This window comes from Chrysochloris asiatica, unplaced genomic scaffold (genome assembly GCF_000296735.1).
Source record: "Chrysochloris asiatica unplaced genomic scaffold, ChrAsi1.0 scaffold00054, whole genome shotgun sequence".
NCBI classification, from domain to species: Eukaryota; Metazoa; Chordata; class Mammalia; order Afrosoricida; family Chrysochloridae; genus Chrysochloris; species Chrysochloris asiatica.
This window is the reverse complement of record NW_006408572.1, coordinates 6,227,271-6,246,238: the sequence shown is the minus strand read 5'-3', so window position 1 is coordinate 6,246,238 and position 18,968 is coordinate 6,227,271. Positions and strand designations below refer to the sequence as shown.

Here is an 18,968-nt window from a genome sequence, read left to right as displayed (position 1 = left end):
GTAAAAATTTAGTCCCAGAAACCCAAAGGAGCGGTTCTACTCTGTCTTATAGGGTCGCTGTAAGTTGGAATCTACTCGGTAGCAGTGAGTTTCTTCCAAGAAGCCACCGCCATCCCGCACCACCTAGCCTGGGCCATTTTCTCCTGCCCCCGCCTCCCCAATCCCTCCATGGGCCTCCATCCAATCTGTTCCCTGTGCCCAGCTGACCTGCCCACTGCCCTTCTCCCCAGGGTCAGGTGATCAGCACAGACAGTCACCAGGCAGATGGTCTCTCGGTGGCAGGGCGTGGGGGCCTACAAGCGCCGCAGATCTCTAGAGGACCAGGAGCAGCTGGAGGAGAGCGACCTCACGCAGCCTACAACTGGCCATCTTGGGAGCTCCAGCAGCGCCCTGGGCTCGCTGCGCAGACAGTTCCAAAAGAGGCTGCCCCTGAGAACCGTCAGCCTCAACCTCGGGGCAGGCCCCTCCTGGAAACGCCTGGAAAACCCAGAGCCAGGGCAGCAGGGCGTCCAGGCTGCGGCGCGCTCAGCTAAGAATGCCTTCGGTGCCATGTCCCAGGTAATATTAATTGACCATACTCAGTATCCATTTAGGGAGGGCTTTATGAATTTCCGGATGACACAGTTGGTTAATGCAACCAGCTGCTAACCAAAAGTTAGAAATTTGAGTCTGTCCGGAGCTACCTCAGAAGAAAGGCCTGATCTACTGAAAACCTTGTGGAGCACAGTTCGACTGTGACACACATGGGTCTTCATAAGTCAGTACTGAATTAGTGGCAAATGGTTTTCTTTGATGGCTAACAGTGTCTGTCCTCGAGCAGCCCACAGAAAAATAGATTCCATAGAGACAGAGTCTTTAATTTGTCCACTGTTCTTACTGTAGCACACAAATAGTGACTGGTACTCAGCAAATAGTTGTTGAAGGGGTGAAGGAAAGCAGTGCCGTAAAGAAAACAGATCCTTAAGATCCAAGGTGATAAAAGCTGGGTTGTCAAGGGAATGACAAGTTGGTGGCTATGGGAGCACCAGACAACACAGGCATAGTCACCGAAGGCTCCAGGGAGATTGCTCAGGAAAGGAGAAGTCCAGTGGTGGTCATCAAGCCAGCTCCCAATTCATGGCAACCCATGAGCAATAGGATCAAGCCATTGTGATCCATCTGTTTTCATTGGCTGCTTTTTCAGTAGCTCACCAGGTCTTTCCTCCTAGTGTGTTTCAGTGTGAAAGCTCCGCTGAAACCTGTTCAGCATCGTAGCAGCACACAAACCTGTGCTGGCAGATAAGAGATACATTGGGAATCAAAGCAGTTTTCCTGCATGGAAGCTGGAGGATTCTACCACTGAAGTGTGTTTAAGGCTGGTGAAATAGCCTAAGTCCAGACCCAGAGCTGAGGGAGAGCAAGAGAACTGGCAGGCATTTGTCTGGGTCAGGTCAGAGGCTGGGGAGGTGGGGGGAAATGACGGTTTATTGGTAGAATCCTCACCTTCCACTCAGGAGGCCCTGTTCTGTTCATGGCAACTACCACCTGTCTGCTATGAAGCTGAACCAGTTTCAGTGGAGTATTCAGGCTTAGACAGACGAGGAAGAAAGGAAGTTTACAGGACTGGGTAGTGTGTGTCCCACTATGCGTGGGGTGGTCACCGTGTCTGTACAGATAACATGTAGGGCAGGGTGGGGATGTGGTCAGATTAGCATGTTGGAACATGATCTGTAGCTACTAGATACCAAAGGACTTAGAGGCAGATTCATCCCTGAGGAAGGGCATGGATCTTGAAAGGAATGGACAATTTCTAGAGCTATTTGAGAGGATTCAGTATCAGATGAAATGTGTGAGCAAGAGAACACCATGCCTGTTGGGTCTGGGCTGCCCACCAGCCGTCCAAGTGCACATGTCTTCAGACCTGAAGCAGGAAAGATCAGGAATTATCACCGAAAGGGACAGAAGCCAGGAACGTAACCATTCCTGCCAAGGAAAGAATGAGGGTGAGGGATGAGAGAATGAGGCTTTCTCCTTAGTGTGTAATTGGGAATCTGAACATCTCTGGGGAGATCCAGAGGGTGGCTATTTCTGAACCCTTTGCAGAAAGTCCTTTGTCTGGACAAGTCCTGTGATTTCATCACACCCAGAGATCAAAGAAATGAAATGAGCTGACCTGCCCATGGTGGTATAATTCATCCCATTTAATTGTCTAGCTTTAACCTTGAGACTCTGGTTTGCCAAGGCAAAGTTAGCTGAGCTAATGAAGAGTCTTCTGCTCTCACATCCTCCCACTGAGCTGCTGAGACAGTTTGGAACAATAGTCCCAAAAGCTAGAGTTTCATCCTATGGGCAATGAGAAGGATTTTTGAGTGTCATGATCAGAAGTATCCTGGAGAGGATCTCTTTGTGGACCCGTGTGGATGGCAGATGCTCGAGGCAGAAGACCTGGTCTACCCCATGAGCCTCTGGGTCCAACTGTGTCCGCGAAAGAGAGTTTGGACTTCAATGAGCAGAGAGTCTGTGATCCAGAGCAGTCCTCCTGCTGCTGACCATGGAATGGACCCATTTTGCATGGAGTCATCCCTAGCCCTCACCCTTAAGACCAAAAGCAGCCCGCACTGGTGGGACCAATGGTGGTCCCAGAGGTTGGCGGTATGGCCTGGGGACTGTGGAGAGTTCACTCTTGGCTTTGTGCTAACCTTTCCATGTATCTGCCACAGAGAATCCAAGAGTCCTGCCAAAATGGCTCCAAGTGGTTGGTGGACACTCAGGTAAAAGCTAGAAGGAAGAGAGGGGCACCGAAGGGCAGTGGTCCTCCAGCTCGTAGCCTGAGCCAGAAGAGCACCCGGCCACCTGGAGCCAGCCCTGCCTACTCAGCCCTAGACCCCTGGGAGGCAGAGCAGCACAGTTTCTCGAGCCAGAGGACGCCACGGGCCCACCTGCGACAGCGGTCCAGGAGGGAGGCTGTCTTGAGGAGCCCCTATTCCTCAACAGAGCCCCTCTGCTCCCCCAGGCAAGTAGGATAATGCCTCACTGCTGGGCTTCTGGTCTCTGAGTCCAGGCACAATTTCTCTCCCTTGACCCCCAAACAGTAACTGGGTCCAAGGAGCTTCTAAGCATCTCTAGGGGCTACTTGGAGCCAGGGGCACCCTTGTCTGGTCCAGCTCTGCCCACTCCTGGGGGGTCTTAGGGAATCCGTCAGGGCCTCAGTTCCCTTATCTGTGAAGGGAAGCAGTGAGCTTAGTTCTCACTGTATCACTTTCAACCCAAGCCTCTTTGTTGTTGTTGTTGTGTGCCGTGGAGTTGGTTCCGACTTATAGCGACCCTGTACAGGGTTTCCGAGGCTGTAAATCTTTACGGGAGCAGAAAGCTTCATCTTTCTCCTGCGGAACAGCTGGTAGTTTCGAACTGCTCACCTTGTGGGTCGCAACCCAATTCATAACCACTACGCTACCAGAGCTCCTTTCTGGCCCCCAAAACAAGCTTTAAGTCATCTGGAGGAATTCCACCTAGGTTGTGGTGCAGCCATTAAGCGCATGGCTGGCTGCTAACTGTAAGGTCAGCGGTTCAAAGCCACCAGTCACTCCGAGAAAGCACGGTGTGGCATTCAGCTTCCATAAGGACTTAGAGCCTTGGAAACCCTCTGGGGCATTTCTACTCTGTCTTAAAGGGTCGCTATGAGTTGGACTCGACTTAACGGCAATGAGTCTGGGTTTTGGGTTAAGGCTTGATTTCCAAGTGGGAGCAGCAGTGCTCACCTCCCCATGACCTTGGCCTTATGGGCTGTGATCTCTGTTCTCCGCCAGGTGCTCAAAGGTTCTCTATTACATCCTGAACTGAGGGTGAGGCGGGAAGGGGTCATCTCCCAGACCCAGTGCTATGTTGGGGAGCAGGGAGGTTTCCCACTGGTCACTGGTATGGCTTTTCCTATTGTCCAGTGAGTCTGACAGTGACGTGGAGCCGGTGGGGGTGGGAATCCAGTGTCTCCAGAAGCTGTCTCACAAGTTACATGAAGTCATTGTGGCTGAAGACAGGTGAGTTGGCATCCCATGCGCCAAAGTGAAGTTGCCATTTGAGCCACGCCCTCTTTCTAGGTAGATTGTGGCTTTGATCCACTGTGTGACCCCGGATATTCACTGACCCTCTCTGAGCCTTGGTCTCATCTATAACATGAGAAGGGATGAGAGGCCTACATTGTGGTGTGAGGGGCATGCCCTGGATGTGTGTAGCACTCTGAACCCTGGACCCCACATTTGTCTACCACCCAGAATCTTCTTACATGTGGTCAGGTGCCTGGTTCCTGAACTATCTGCCCTTCCTCCAACATCCTTGATGGCTCCCATGCTCTGCCTGCCCATGGAATTGGGAAAAGCTACATAGCAGCTATGGAGATCCCTATCCTGAGAGCATGGCCTGGGTTCTGGATTGGAGCTATTTCCCTGTTTGCTTAATGGCCGTGTTGAATCTTAGGCAGGAGTGTGCCAGCTCATGCCTTTGAGTGGGCCTTGTTCCCACCAAGCTTCCGGGTCTGGTCTGTGTCTAGTCCAGGCTAGGAATTCCCCTAAGAGCCGCCAACACCCAGTGACACCCGCCCCTCCCCTTCTCCTCTAGTGGCGACATGACCGTTTCTCTCATTCGGGACTGAGGACCATGTCCTGCAGGTAATGGTCTCCCCGAGGCACCTCTCTGTGTGCCTTCCTCTTGGACATACATGAGCATGCATACTTGGAGGCATGTTAAAAACATGAGTCTCTTCTGGAAAACCCAGAGCACAGGGGGATGTTGGCAAGTCTCCCGATTTGCTTGGGGCTAGAGTTGCTAGCCTCACTCATACTATCACTAGCGACAGATCCCTAAGTCACCTCCCAACCCCCTGTTTTTGGAGGGAAGGATACAATGTCCCCAGTTCCCTTACCCTGAGCACAGAGAGGGGTATAATGGGAGTATTGTCTTGCAGGAAACAAGCCATATCTAACCACCATGCCCTCGCAATCCAGGATGTCTGTGCTACCCCGTGGTTTTCCTGGAGGAATCCCCCAGGACTCGTCAGTATCCCCTAAGCCACTGTTAGCAAGGACTTGGCTGCTCGCATGCTCGACCACAGCTGGCCCCATCAGTGTCCACAGCTGGAGAGTAGCTTGGGCCGTCTTGGAAAGGTAGAGGAAGTGTCGTTCTGCAACCCCAGGGGATTCTGGGGGAAGATGCTCACCCCACGCTGGAGCCTTCAGTGTGTAGTGTAGGCACTGGGAGTTTTATGAAAGCTCCAAGCTAGGGGTCCTGAGGGGGATCTGCAGAAAGCCATCCAAACCTTCAGTCATCCCCCTGAGTTTACAGGGCTGAGGCTCCTGGAAACCCCACTTCCATTCCTGCTTCCCTCACCAAAGCCCCAGAAGAAGGGGTAGAAGAGGTTTCCAGCTTGAAGACCCCGGCCTTATGGTCCTCTATCTACTTATCCATCCCAGGATGCTGCGGGTGTGCAGGGAGGGCACAACACTCTTCAGGAGCAATTTTTGTTCTTTGTAAATTGTTTCAGAAATCTGCTTTGTACTGTACTTAGAAAGAACCCAGTGTGTAACATTCCTGGAGCATTGCTTTTCATAATAAAATCAGTCTCACTGCCTTTGCGATCTCTTCCCTTTCACTGCCATCCTCCACGCTACTCTGGATATAGATTTGAGGTTTAGGACCAGCTTTGTTCTCCCATCCACCTCTCTTCTCAGGCCATCTACTCATAGCCCCGGTGGGAGGTGGGAGGGGAGAGACACTGGTGGTGGTGGTGGCTGTGTGCCATGGAGTTGGTTCTGACGCATAGAGATCCTGTATAGGGTTTCTGAGGCTGTAAATCTTTACGGGAGCAGAACTGTTTCTCCGTGCAGAATGGTTGGTAGCTTTGAACGGCTGGCCTTGGAGTTAGCAGACTGACTCATAACCACTACACTGCCAGAAAGGTGAGTTTTAAAATTTTTTTTGGGGGGTGGGGGGTGTTGTTTTAGCACTGGTCCGAACAAACCACACATATTAAAGGCAAATAAGGTTTTTATTTAAGTGACAACATTTGAGAGTTAAAAACCAGCTCACAGCAAAATCAAGACCAATTGTAAAAATCTTATAACTCCATGGTGGTTTGTTTGTTAATTTTTTTAGAAATCTGATATCTGACCTTGTCTTTTCTAATGGATTTTGTACAAGGCAGCCAAAGGGATGCCCTGCTCACAGCAGAACCTTATCCCACCACAGACAATACTGAAAGCTACACACTTAGGAACAGTCAGACCACAGATAAGGTCAGACTGGCTGCTACCACCAAATCAACAAAGAGAAAAAAGGACAGGAGGGGCTGAGGGTGGGGGGTGTCACCTGCCTCCTGTTGTCCCAAAGAAAGGTAAAATCTGACATTCCTCTCCAATGCCCGGAGGGCTTTTCAGCAAAACCAAAAAAAGGTTGTCATCAAGTTGGTTCTACTTCTTGGCAACATCGACATCGTGCATGTGTTACAGAGTAGAACTGTTCCACGGGGTTTTCTTGGCAGGCAGGTTACCAGGACTTCCTTCTGGGATGCTGCTGGGTAGATTTGAACCACTAACCTTTGAAGTTAGTCAAGCACAGACCACTGGTACCACCCAGGACAAGGGCCTTATTTTGCAGCCAGAATACAGAACCCATGAGGCCTTGCTACTTAGATTTAACCCTAATTATAACTAGAAGAGAATTGCCCCAAGGAAAGGAAGGAAAATATGCTTCTGGTGGGTTTTTGTTTTTGTTTTTTTGGCTGAGCCAGAGAATAGGTTTCCAAAGCACTAGGCACTCCAACCTCCCCGGGTTTGGCGGGAAAGTTGGTTGTTTAAGGCGGGTGGTCACAGCCAGGGCTGCAACCCAGCTTGTGGAAGAGTGTGGATGCCAACTCAGCACCACCCCCAACCCACTTCGACCTGCCTGGGGTCTGGGTGACACCATCTTTAAGATGGGTGTCACTTTTCGTCTGCACTTCTTGGACACAAGACTAGGTTCCAAGTAGTAAACGCACAGTTTTAAGTCCGCTAAACCAGCCTCCCCTCTTTCGAGAGTCAACCCCCCAAGTAATCTCTGGATTGTTGCAGTTGAGGCGAGTTTGACTCTTAATGACACCATGTGACAGAGTAGAACTGTCCCAGGAGTTTTCTAGGCTGGAATCTTTGCTGGAGCAGATCTCCAGGTCTTAACTCTGCAGAGCCAACTTTTCAGTTAACTGAGCACATTGAGCCATCACGGCTTCTTGTCTCTGGATAACTGAGATGTTCATTTTCTGTGGCCCAGCACTCAGATTGGGGGATGGGGAGGTGTGTGTGATTCACCCAAATGCATGAAAGGGGTCTACCTTTTTTGTTCTTTTTTAATATTTGGCGGCGCCTAAGGGAAGAGTAAAGATCTTTAGAATAAACGCAATGATGTTGGAAGAGCAGGCTCTGGCTGAGGGCACACACACCCTGAACCCCCAACAGGGCAAATGGTGGCAGGGGGCAGGCAGTTCCTGGGTCAGGGCATTCCACCAAATCGGGAAGGACGAACATGCCACGCAAGAAACAAGGAGCTTTGGTCAGGCGGGAAGAGCTGTTCTCCAGCAGCTGGGAGCAGGCCGACCAGGAGCCGGAAGAAGTCTCTATAATAGACAGCCAGATTGGGGTTCACAGAAATACCTGGGAAGGGGCAGCACTCCCCCTCAGAGAACAATACGACTGGGTACTTTTTTTCTCCAACTTAACTGAATGACAAAGTTGAACAAACCACTAGTCTAGAAGGTGCATATTAGTTACAGAGTTAAAAGCAATGTACTGAACATAGGTGATCTGAATCTCTTCACTACAGAAACGCATATACACACATTCACACACACCAAACACATACAGCTCTGAGGGTGTTGGGTTGACAAGACTACTGTACACCATCAGCATCTCAGGTGTGAGTTGTCCCAACATGGGCACTCCAGAAAGAAAGGGGTGGTGGCCCTCCAACTGTGCCCCTCTGCCCAACTCTGCTCACTCTGCTTCCAAATTCCCCAGGATCCAGGCATGATCTCTTGCTCCCCTCCTGGGGCCCTCAGAAAGTGGGAGAGTAACTAGGGACAAAGTATCTCACACCAATGATGTTATCATATGAGAAGATTAAATTCATCAGCGGCTTCTGCACAACGGAAATGGTCTGATTCTCTTAAATGCTGCCAAGTCTGCCCAAGTTTAGTTCAGGGGACGGGAAAGATTTTGGTTGTGGTGCCTCTGCTATATAAGCTGGTGCCTTATGGAGAGCCAGAGGGTGATTTGCTAAAGGGGCAGGGAATAGGGAGCTGACTCCTATAAATCATCGGGAAGGAGGCTGGCCTGAACCTCATCCCCATTCCAGCAGGACTATGTGCTGAAAGTGAGAACAGAAGAACTGGCAGATAGGTTGGGCCAACGGGGCAGGCTCTGGCAGACTGGAGAAGACACATTTCTAGTGGGAGCCGGAAGCCTAGCCCCTCCAACCCCTGCAGGGCACCCAGCTGCCCAGCCATCCCCACCAGCAGCAGCCTTCAGGGAATGTCAGCTGGGCCAGAGTTGCGAGAGGTAGACATTGAGCAGAAACAACACTGAGCTAACACAGGTGCCTGCTGGGAGCGCCTGGCCCCCGGCACAGAGCCCTGGTTGAAAGAGCTGGGACCAGCCTCAGTGACAGCCCCCCAGACTCAGAGATAAGCCCCTGGTAGCCCCCGCCCCTAGTGGTTACAGGCCTGAGCCAGAAGCAAGGGGAAAATGTGGAGGCCAACACCAGAGGTTCAGCAGCAGGAGGGCCCAGGTAGGCCCCAAGGGGCCCTGTCCACCTCAGGAGGACACCCAGGAGGAGGTCATGGGCATACACCAAGCTGAGTAGCCGGTGGACGGGAAGAGAAGACAATAGATTATGCCAAATTTGCATGAACTCCCAGAAGCCTGGGGTCTCAGCTCTAGACTGGCAGGGCCATGAGGGAGAAATCAGTCAGCAGAGCTGTGGGGAGGCGTAACGTCAGTACACTTGGGGGAGGAGGGGGGTCTCTGTCCCTGGGACACAAACCAGCTGAGGTTCTCCAAGAAGCAAGGATGCCTCCCAGAGGTGGGAACACAGCCTCCCTCCTGGCCCACCCAGAATTCCTCTCTGAGACTGGAAGGGGTGGATCACGGGGTCCTCCAAGGAACCCTCAGGCCTGAAAAAAAGCCCAGGGGGCAGATATGCAGGCCAATAAGCCCAGAGTGGGCAGGCTGCACAGCTAGTCCCTCTGGGCCAGACCCCACAACTGTTGCCTCCCAGGGGAGGGCTCCAGGAAGAGGGACGCCTGTCCTCAAGAGCCACTGGACAATGGTGAGAAGACCCAGAAAATGGGGACAATGGACAGACCATCAGCACCAGACCCCCCGCCCGCTGAGGGTCATGGAAACACTGTGAGCATTTGGATGAGCCCTGGGGGGCATCCACTCATTCCCAGAAAGTGGTCACGTTGCCATTGGAGAGCCAAACCCAAATGGTGATCCAGCATGTGACAGGGGCGGGGGGCAGGCACAAACGCCACTTGCCCCTCACTCAGCCTAGAAGCTGTACCTGCAGACAGAAGGCTGTTGACGCTGGGTATGGGGACGGCTCCCTGTCGGGCCTGCCCTGCATTCCTGCCCCACCCTCGGGGATTCCACAAGATGGTTGACTTTACCCAAATACTACAGCTCGGGTAGGTCCGCCCCCCGTATGACACAAACACTCAGCCCCGACTTGGGCTTGCGGTCGCAGGCATCAGGGAAGCAGCAACGACTGCACTGAGACCTCTGGGTCTCACCCCTCACAGCCCAGGGAGCTCCCTAAAGCCGGGCAGGGTCTCCCCTCTGGTCGGGCACTGCTGGACAGACACGGGAGGGAAAAAGCAGGAAAACGCCTGTGTTGGGGAGAAGGCAGTCCCCTCCCGTTCCTGCAGGCGGCCTGGTGGGCCCCCCTGCTCTGAGCACAGCCAGCCTCTCAGGGCACCGACTCGAATTTGGGGGGCCCACGCGCCCAGCTGAGGGCCGATAGGGGCCGCTCGTGCTCCTTGTCGGACTCGGGCTGGCTCTGCGCTCGCTCGGGCTTGGGGTTGGCGGCAGGCGGGTCGGGCTGCTGCACCGACATGGTCCTGCGCAGATGGTTGCGCTTCCGCAGGAACTCCGGCTGCGCGTGGAGCCCGAAGCTGCCTTTGCGCAAGATCATGCGCGAGTTGTTCTTCTTGGGGCGAGAGCGGTGGCTGGCCTCCAGCGCAGCAAGGTGCGCAGCGTAGCCCTCGCTCAGGAACTGCAAAGGAGACAGACATCAAGCCAGCAGATGGAGCGAGCCCACACAGCATCTCCGTGTGGCCGGAACCCTCCCACCATGCTCCAGCTCATTACTGTGGAAGGCTCCCCCTGGCGCTTTGAACAACAGAGCAACTTTATCTGTACCTCGGGTCACATCAAAACAAATGATATGTACAGAAAACAGCGCCCATAGCAAGCGCTGCACCCGTGTCCAGACATCTGATGCCCAATTGCTAGATAGCCTTACTTACCATCATATCAGCTCAAAAGTACAAGTGAAGCTTGTTAATCTTTTATTAGCACATTATGGCACTTCCTGAAAATTACTGCTGCCCCTTCTTGCTCTACACTGATGAAAATTGGTCTCTGATGGGCTCTATCATTTTTTCCCCATTTTTGTGCTTTCTACATTCAGCAGAGCAACATCACAGTCTGCCTTGACCCATTTGTTCGTGGAGTCGGTTCCGACTCATAGCAACCCTGTACAGGGTTTCTGAACCTGTAAAAATCTTTACGGGAGCAGAACGCTTCATCTTTCTCCCGCGGAACAGCTGGTAGTTTCGAACTGTTGACCGTGAAATTAGCAGCCTAACTGGTGGCCACTATGCTACCAGGCTCTCAAATAGAAAGAGATCGTTTTAACTTGATCTCTAAGCTAGCGATGGAGATTGCTCGGTGTCAACGCCCTTCAAGAGGTGCCCAAGGCACGTTCCATACCTACCATACCTTCAATAGACTCTGCGACAAAGTCCTCTTTAGATTCTTGTTTAGTGGGGGGAGTCCAATTGCTCCCCATATTTGTCATTCTCACTCAAATCCCAAAATGCAAAAAGTAAAAAATGGCAAACAAGCAAAAAAGGCTATTTTCCAGTCTCTACTCCATACAACTATTTTTCTGGACCCCACAGCTGGTCTTCTTGCCAATCCCTCCCACGATGTCTGTATGACCATTGCTACTCAAAGCTCGGTCTGTGAAATGGCAGCATCACCTGGACCTTTGATTGGCAGATACCCAGGCCCCACCCCAGATGCTCCTGTCCAATAGGGGGAAGAACTCAGGTTTACATTCCCCCCACTACCAAGGTAAAGTCTCCCCCTAGATCACTCACTTAACCCAAGACTTCATTTACTCAGTTTTTTAAGTGACACCCAGCTGTCCCCTAAGGATGCTCCTGCCACCCCTACCGGCTGGGGGGGTGGGACTGCTCGTCCCCCAGCTCACACACCTCCAGGGTGAGCAGGTGGAGGGGTGAGGCCAGCTGGGCTCCCAGTGACCCATCTACACCATCGACTCTCCTTCCATCTCCTTGGAGGCTCAGACTTTGGGTATTTCACTCTTTTCTCCAAGCTCCTGGCAACTACTGACCCCCAGACCATTCTTCATGCACTGACCATTGTGGTATCTGAGTCATGGTGTCTTCTCTACCCCAAACTCTGCCACTTTGAAACGTGCTGCTAACATACACACGGAAGACCTCCACCATCTCCCAATTGCTCTCTGCCTTCCTGTCTCCATGGAGATGGTCACTTCACACCGCTGTAGCTACTCGTCTCACCTAGAACCCATCCACCTGTGAGGTCCTCAAACACAACATCCACTCTCTTCCTCCCACTCCCGTTGTGTCCACCCTGGAGGTTTACTGAGCCTCCTGAGCTCTTGGCAGCCTCTGGTTCCTCCCTCCTTCCTCAGCTAGGCCCCAGGGACCCACTTGACTAACTTCCCTTAGAACCCGCTTCTCCCGACAGCTCCACAAAGCCGCAGCCTTGAATCCAATCATTCCGGTCCTCCAGGCCTATACCGGGGCTGCTGAGCTCTTTAGAGAACACACACAGCACACTCACCGGCAGACTGGACCTACACAAAATCATGGATTCCAGCCTCATGCTGCCCACTCCTGGAGTCTGCCCAGAGCAGTTATTTCAAACTTTGACTCTCTTCAGGAAATTTCTCTTCAAGGCCACCAACCATTTCCTTGCTACTAAGCCCATGAACAATTTGAATCCTTGCCTTGCTCAACTCGCCTGCAGCATCTGATACTCTCCACAATCACCATTCCTTGGGCCCATACCATTGCCCTCTCCTGCTTTCCTGTTAGTGCAGTATAGAAGCGGTCGGTGGTGTCTTGCTTCTGGAGTCAGAAAGCTGTGTGACCTTGGGCCAGTCACTCAACCTCTCTGTGCCTTGGTTTCCTCGTCTATAAATGAGGGTAGCACAGCCTACCTCATAGGGTTGTTCTGAGACTTTAGTGAAGACATACGTGGAACGTGCTGAAAATACTGATCATGCTAATCAAGCTTCTCCCACACGCCCTTCTTTCCTCTTCTGCACACTCTTCCTACACACACACACAAACACACACACAGGACTTCCTGTAGCACCTAAATGCTGATTCTCCCAGACATTCATGTCCTTCGGTCCTCTCTGCTGAGTTCCAGGCCCCGTCCTACCACCTGCTGACCCTCCACTGGTCACTTCCTCTCAGGCACCTCACAGTCAACGTTTACAAAATGCAGTTCATCATCTTCACCTCAACCTGCTCCTTTTCTATCTGTTTCTCAGTCCCCACCATGGCACTAGCTACCCTGGCACCCAGCCCAGAAATCAGAGTACTGTCTTTGGCTTCCCCATCCCTCCAGAACCACCTTCCACCAGCAGCCATAAGGATCTTTCTGGATGGCATGCCTGATCATCACTCACCACCAACTACTGAGAGCACCACATCCCAATTTAGCAAAGCACTCACCCTCTGCCCCTGCCTACCTCATACTCTACCAAGCGGACTCCCTGCAGGTCCCAGAATACACCGGTCTCTGTCACCTCCTGGCCTCTGCATTTGTTACTGCCTCTGCTACTAATTCTCCTCCCAACCTCAGCTCCAATACCTTTGAATTCCTGAGAACCAATCTCGCCCCAAGTCCAGGTTAGCTGTGCCCCTCTGGGCCCCTCGCCATGCATCGTCACCCTTGTTACCCTGAATTGTCCTCATCTGTGATTCCCTTTGTCCCTCCTGCTGATGTTACATCTAGCTCCACCGGGAAACCTTCCCTGCATCCAGCACAGAGCGTAGCACAAGCAAGGTACCCAATAGTGTTTGCTAAATGAATGAATGATTGAGCAAATGAAGGAATTCACAAATAAATGAATGCATGAACAAGCAAATGAATGAATAGCCCACTCCCCCTTGCATTCTATGGCACATACCCCTCAGCTCCCAGCCCGGCCTCCACCCACCTACCTGGCACTGGTTTTGGTACTTCTTGGTGGGCCGGCCCACGATGAAGATCTGGGAGGGTGGTAGGCCCAGCACGCTATAGACGGAGATGTCCTTGGTAGAGCCATAGGCCCCGCTGATCTTGATGAAGCACTGAAAGGCAGGGCAGCTCATGGCAGGAGGTTCAGCTGACTTCCCCAGGAGGTGTCCTAGACCAACCCCAGGAGCTCTGCTTGGGGGCCCTTTAGCTTTGCACCCACCAAGCTACGGTTCCACCGTGCATCAAGAGCCAGCTTCCGAGACAGCTCCCTCTCTGCCCCACCCCACAGCCTGGACTGAGACCACCTAACTATGACCACAACAACTTGCCAACCCCACCCAAGCCACATGATCCCAGAAGTTCTATAATGCCCTGGCAACGAGTCTCAGGGGCTCACAGTTCATGTGTCACAAGGCCAGCGCTGACCCAGTTCTTTGTGCTGCGTTCCTGACCCACTCACATCCATCAGACTGGGCTTACCCTCTTGCAGCTGCCTGGAGCTGGCTGGTCTGATGTTCTCTCCAGAAACCCATCCCTGCCCGTACTGAGAACCGCGGAGACCCTTACCCACCACACTGAGATGAAGCCCCTCCTCCTTCAGGGGCTCTTCAGCTTGTGCCTCATCAGTGCCACCACCCTACCCCCAAATCCACTGGAGGTCCGCCTACCCCACCCACATGGGCAACCCACCTACCACCTTGTCTTTTGGCCCACACTGCCTCCCTTATGAATCCTGAGGTTCCACATTCCCCCTATACCCACCCCTCTGACCATCCACATCTCTGGTCAACCCTCCTCAACCTCTTGGAGACCAGTATTTTCTTTGACATCTGGATCTTGGATGCTTTCTCCACCCTGAATCCTGCCATCATCCTACATGACACCAACAACCACCCAGATGGTCCCCACTGCTCCCCCAACTTCTCTTGTCCCTGGCATGTTCCAACCCCCTTCCTCAGCCTTGAGGTACCACTGTACTTTCTGGTTTCCACCCTGGATTCTCCAGCTCCACGCTCCTGGCCACTCCCTCCTGACCAAGTGTCCACCCTGGAATTTCTCCATCATTCACCTTCTCAATCCTACATCCTGGCCATTAAGACCTGCAGGAGAAACTCAAGATCCATGCAGTTTCCTCAAAACTGGGTTTCTGATTTTTTTTACCTCCCTCCCTAAGCCCCTAAGGAGCCCTGGGTGCATAGTGGGTTATGCATTAGGCTGTTTACCAGATCAGCACACACAGGGTAGGGAACACACTACTCTTCTGTTGTCAGCTGTCAGCAAGCCGGCTCCTGACTCATGAAATGCAGCTAAGGCCTGTGCCATCCCATGATAAACTGTGCATCACACCATTATAATCCAGAGGGTTTTCATTGGCTGATTTCTAGAAGGAGATTACCAGACCTTTCTGCCTAATGTCTTAGGAAACTCCACAGAAATCTGTTCAGTAGCACACAAGCCTCCACTCACAGACGGGTGGTGCATTGGCCAGGAATCCAATGGAGGTTTCCTGCCTGGAAGGTGTGATTCCTACCACTGACCCGCTCCTCTCTCCAGGAACACACCAGGTATTTAATAAATGTCTGCTGAGTGATGGGCAGATGGAGAGATTGGAGTTTAGGCTTCAGAGTCAGGAGAAAGTGGATGAGATATTGGGCAAGTCATTGTCAATGAGGACAAAAATACCTCCCTTATAACCAACTCAACAACCAACCAGTTACCATGGAGTCCTCGCCAACGCAAGACAAACAAGCCATGTGTGTCAGAGTGTAACTGACGTCCACAGGATTTTCAATGACTGATTCTTTCCAGAAGCACATTGCTAGGTCATTCTTCCAAGGTGTCTCCTTGAGTGGACATAGAACTGCCAACTTTCTGGTTACCAACCAAGAAGTTTAATCATTTGTTCCCAGGATGCCTCCTACCTCACAAGACAGCACAAAAACCAAGCACAAGAGCTGTTCCCAGGCAGAGGTGAGGTTGCAGAATGAATGCATGAAGTCCCCACAGTGGTTGGGGCACGAGGGGAAGAGTGGGCGAGTTATTTTCCCAGGTGGGGGAATCCTCTTTCCTGCTGCTGCCCAGTTAGGGCTGAGCGTGGAGGTCCCGCCTTGTTGCCAGTACTCACCTCGCGTACAAGGTTGCGGAGGAAGATGGCCTTCTGCCGAAGCGGATCATGCACCAGCCCATCGGAGAAGAAGATCATACCCTGGGGGAAGTTGTGCTGGGACAGCCACGACACCACCCGCTGCTTCTGCATGTCCGGCCGCCCGGTGATGTAGAGGATCATGTAGCCCAGGTCCTGCCAGTGTCTGGGATGGCATTGGAAGGTCCAGCCTGGCCTGTGCCAGCTACCCGATGCCCTACAGTCTGTCCCACCCACTGCCCTCCTGAGAAGCCAGAGGGGCTGTTCCATAGAGTGCTGGGAAGATTAAGGGAAACCTACATCCACAGCCCAGGCTTAGGCAGCCAGCACACCTACAACAAACTTCCCTCCCCCAGGCCTCTGCTTCTCCGAATACACCAAGTGGAAGCTGCAAGTCTTCTTATGACTCAGCCTGGGAGCCACACAGTGTCCTCTCCACTGCAGCCAATAGGTCACAAGTGAAAAAGGGAAGGGGCCACATAAACATATGACCCTATTTGGAGGCTGGTTAACACCAGGTGCTAATTAAGAGATGGGAACTAGAGCAGAGAGCTATATATATGGACTGGGGGGAGCAAGCAAAGCAGGCTTCTTGGAAGAGGTAGTATTTGAGACAGCCCCTGATGGACAGAAAAGATTTTGTTGTTGTTGTTTTTACGAAAGCTAAGTATATATGGATTCCTGCTGTGGCGCTGTAGGATCAGCACTGGACTTTGAACCACAAGGTTGGCAGTTCAAACCCACCAGCTACTCCTTAGAAACCCTATACAGGGTCACTATGAGTCGGACTCGATGGCACTTTACAATAAGAAGCATATATAGTCCTTCTTTTACAATAGCATTACATGTCATTGGGCAAACGGAGAAGGGCAAAAAGAAGAGAGAGAGAAACTGATTTTGTTAGGCCAAGATGGAAGGTGCAGACTGTCAGGGAATAGGTATCTGGCACAGTGGAGTGTTTAAATGATCACCATCCCACTCTGATTGCTGGAGACCCTGTTATGGATTGAACAGTGTGTCCCCAAATATGTGCTATAAATCCTAAACTCTGTGTTGTGACTGTAATCCTGTCTGAATTATATCAGTGGGTTATGTCAGTGATTAAGATTAGAGTAAATTATATCCCGAATCCATTTCTTTTGAAATATAAAAGCGATTAACAAGCAAGTGAACACCCAGAGACAGGGAAAGAGAGGTGTCATGCCACATAACGATCACCCAGGAGCAGAAGGCCACAAGGGACAAGGACTTTCCTCCAGAGTCTCAGAGAAAGTCTTCCTTAGAGACCGTGCCTTGAGTTCAGACTTCTAGCCTCCTAAACTTTGAAAGCAAATGACATATTGCATTAGGCAAATCTGCTGCACAAGACCTCTTTTAAGTGTTGAAGAGCAAAAGATGTCAGCTTGAAGACTAAGGTGCACCTGACCCAAGCCATGGTATTTTCAATAACCTCATATGCATGTGAAAGCTGGACAGTGAATAAGGAAGACCATAGAAGAATTGATGCATTTGAGTTGTGTGTATGGCATTGGAGGAGAATATTGAAAGTGCCATGGGCTGCCAAAAGAACAATCAGATCTGTGTTGGAAGAAGTGCAGTCAGAGTGCTCCTTGGAGGCCAGGATGGCCAAACTTTGTCTCTCATACTTCGGACATATTGTCAAGAGGCACCAGTCGCTGGAGAAGGGTATCTTGTTTGGTAAGGTGGAGTGTCAGAGAAAAAGAGGAAGACCCCCAGCGAGATGGATTTGCAAAGTGACAACATCAATGGGCTCAAATGTGGCAACAATTGTGAGGTTGGCCCAGGACCAGGCAGTGTTTCATTCTGTTATGCATAGGGTTACTATAAGTTGGTACCAACTCATTTTGAGAAAAGAAATTTCTGTTTGTAAAAGCCATCCACCTGTGGTATTCTTGATATGTTGTTGTTAGATGTCATCGAGTCGGTACCAACTCATAGCGACCCTATGCACAGCAGAATGAAGCCCTGCCTGATCCTGGCTATCGCACTAGACAGAATTTGGTACCAAACTGGGGTGCTGTTCTGATACCTAAAACGTGGGATTGGTTATGACATTAAGTAATAGGTAAAGGCTGAAAGATTTTTAAGGCGTCCAATTGTTCCCAAAGAACATAGGATTATTTTCAAGCCATGAGAGCGAATGTCAGTGGTTCAGTTGAGTTTGGGACTTACTGGTGTCCCTTAACCCTTCTTTCCCTCTGATTTCTCCCTTTTGTAATGAAGATGCCTACTTGTCCTGTCAGCAGACTTTGGAAGCAGACAATGTGTAGTCTAGATTTTACAGGTTCACAGACGAGGAATTCTGCCCTGGAATGGAACATGCCTACTCCTCACTGTCGACGGTCTCAGTATTCAATATTTCACATTTACAACCATCGTAAAAATTCTACTATCTATTTTGTGCATTTGCAGTGTACATCTGGAAGAAATAAATACTGAAGTTTGAGCTGAGAGTCACGCTGACTGTGATGGTTAAAGTTATGTGTCAACTCGTCTGAGCCATATTCTTCTCCGTGGCTTCACAGCTGTATAATGTCTCCATTTGGCAGTTACGTAATGAAGGACCCATCCTCCATTTTTGTATAATGTGTGCCTACAGTCTCACACAGTTCTGATTTAGATGATTCAGAAGATGAGATCTCAGAGTGGATTTAAGACTTTGGGGATGATATGATGGGGTGAATTTTGTATATGGAAAGGCTATGAACTGGGCGGGCACGGGGTACGGTAGTCAAAGGGTGGAATGTTGTAGATTGAACTGTGTCCCTCAAAAATATGTGTTGAAAGTCCTAACCTCTACGGCTGTGGTAAGGAGCTCTGGGAGCGTAGGGGTTGCGAGTCGGGCTGCTAACCTCAAGCCACCAGCCATTCCGTAGGAGAAAGATGAGGCTTTCTGCTCCTGTAAAAATGGACAGCCTCAGAAACTCTATGCAGGGTCGCTATGAGTCAGAACTGACTCCACAGCACATAACCACCACAACCAATAGCTGTGGTAACAGTTAGGAATGAGTTGTCTTTTTTATGTCATTGAGTGACGTTAGTGTAGGGTGTGTCTCTTGTGCCCATCTCTTTTGAGATAGAAGAGATTAAACAAGCAAGGTAGCGAGCAGAGATGCCAGGCTACACGAACATCAACCAACAACAGAAGTACAGAAGATACAAGGACCTTCCTCCAAAGCCTGGCGTGGCATCTAGGCTAAGCACTGTGGCTCTGTAAGGTTGGCAATTCATAGCCACCAGCTGCTCACTGGAAACCCTAGACAGGGTCACTGTGAGTC

At 51.2% G+C, this 18,968-nt stretch overlaps 2 protein-coding genes across 2 annotated transcripts in view; one reads left to right on the top strand and one right to left on the bottom strand.

Moving 5' to 3' along the window:
* The first annotated feature begins 264 nt into the window (after positions 1 to 264).
* FAM64A (family with sequence similarity 64, member A) lies at positions 265 to 4,624 on the top strand. Its single transcript, XM_006863293.1, has 4 exons — positions 265 to 558; positions 2,700 to 2,992; positions 3,918 to 4,013; positions 4,591 to 4,624. The coding sequence occupies exons 1-4, from the start codon at positions 265 to 267 to the stop codon at positions 4,622 to 4,624; spliced, it is 717 nt and encodes a 238-aa protein (XP_006863355.1).
* A 5,312-nt stretch (positions 4,625 to 9,936) lies between these two features.
* Positions 9,937 to 18,968, bottom strand: part of PITPNM3 (PITPNM family member 3) — a 113,999-nt gene continuing 104,967 nt past the window's right edge. The window contains exons 18-20 of the mRNA XM_006863292.1: positions 15,652 to 15,835; positions 13,511 to 13,639; positions 9,937 to 10,272 (exon numbers count right to left, since the gene is read on the bottom strand). Coding sequence (XP_006863354.1) covers positions 9,967 to 10,272; positions 13,511 to 13,639; positions 15,652 to 15,835 — 619 coding nt within the window. The 3' untranslated portion in view covers positions 9,937 to 9,966. The remainder of the gene's footprint in view (positions 10,273 to 13,510; positions 13,640 to 15,651; positions 15,836 to 18,968) is intronic.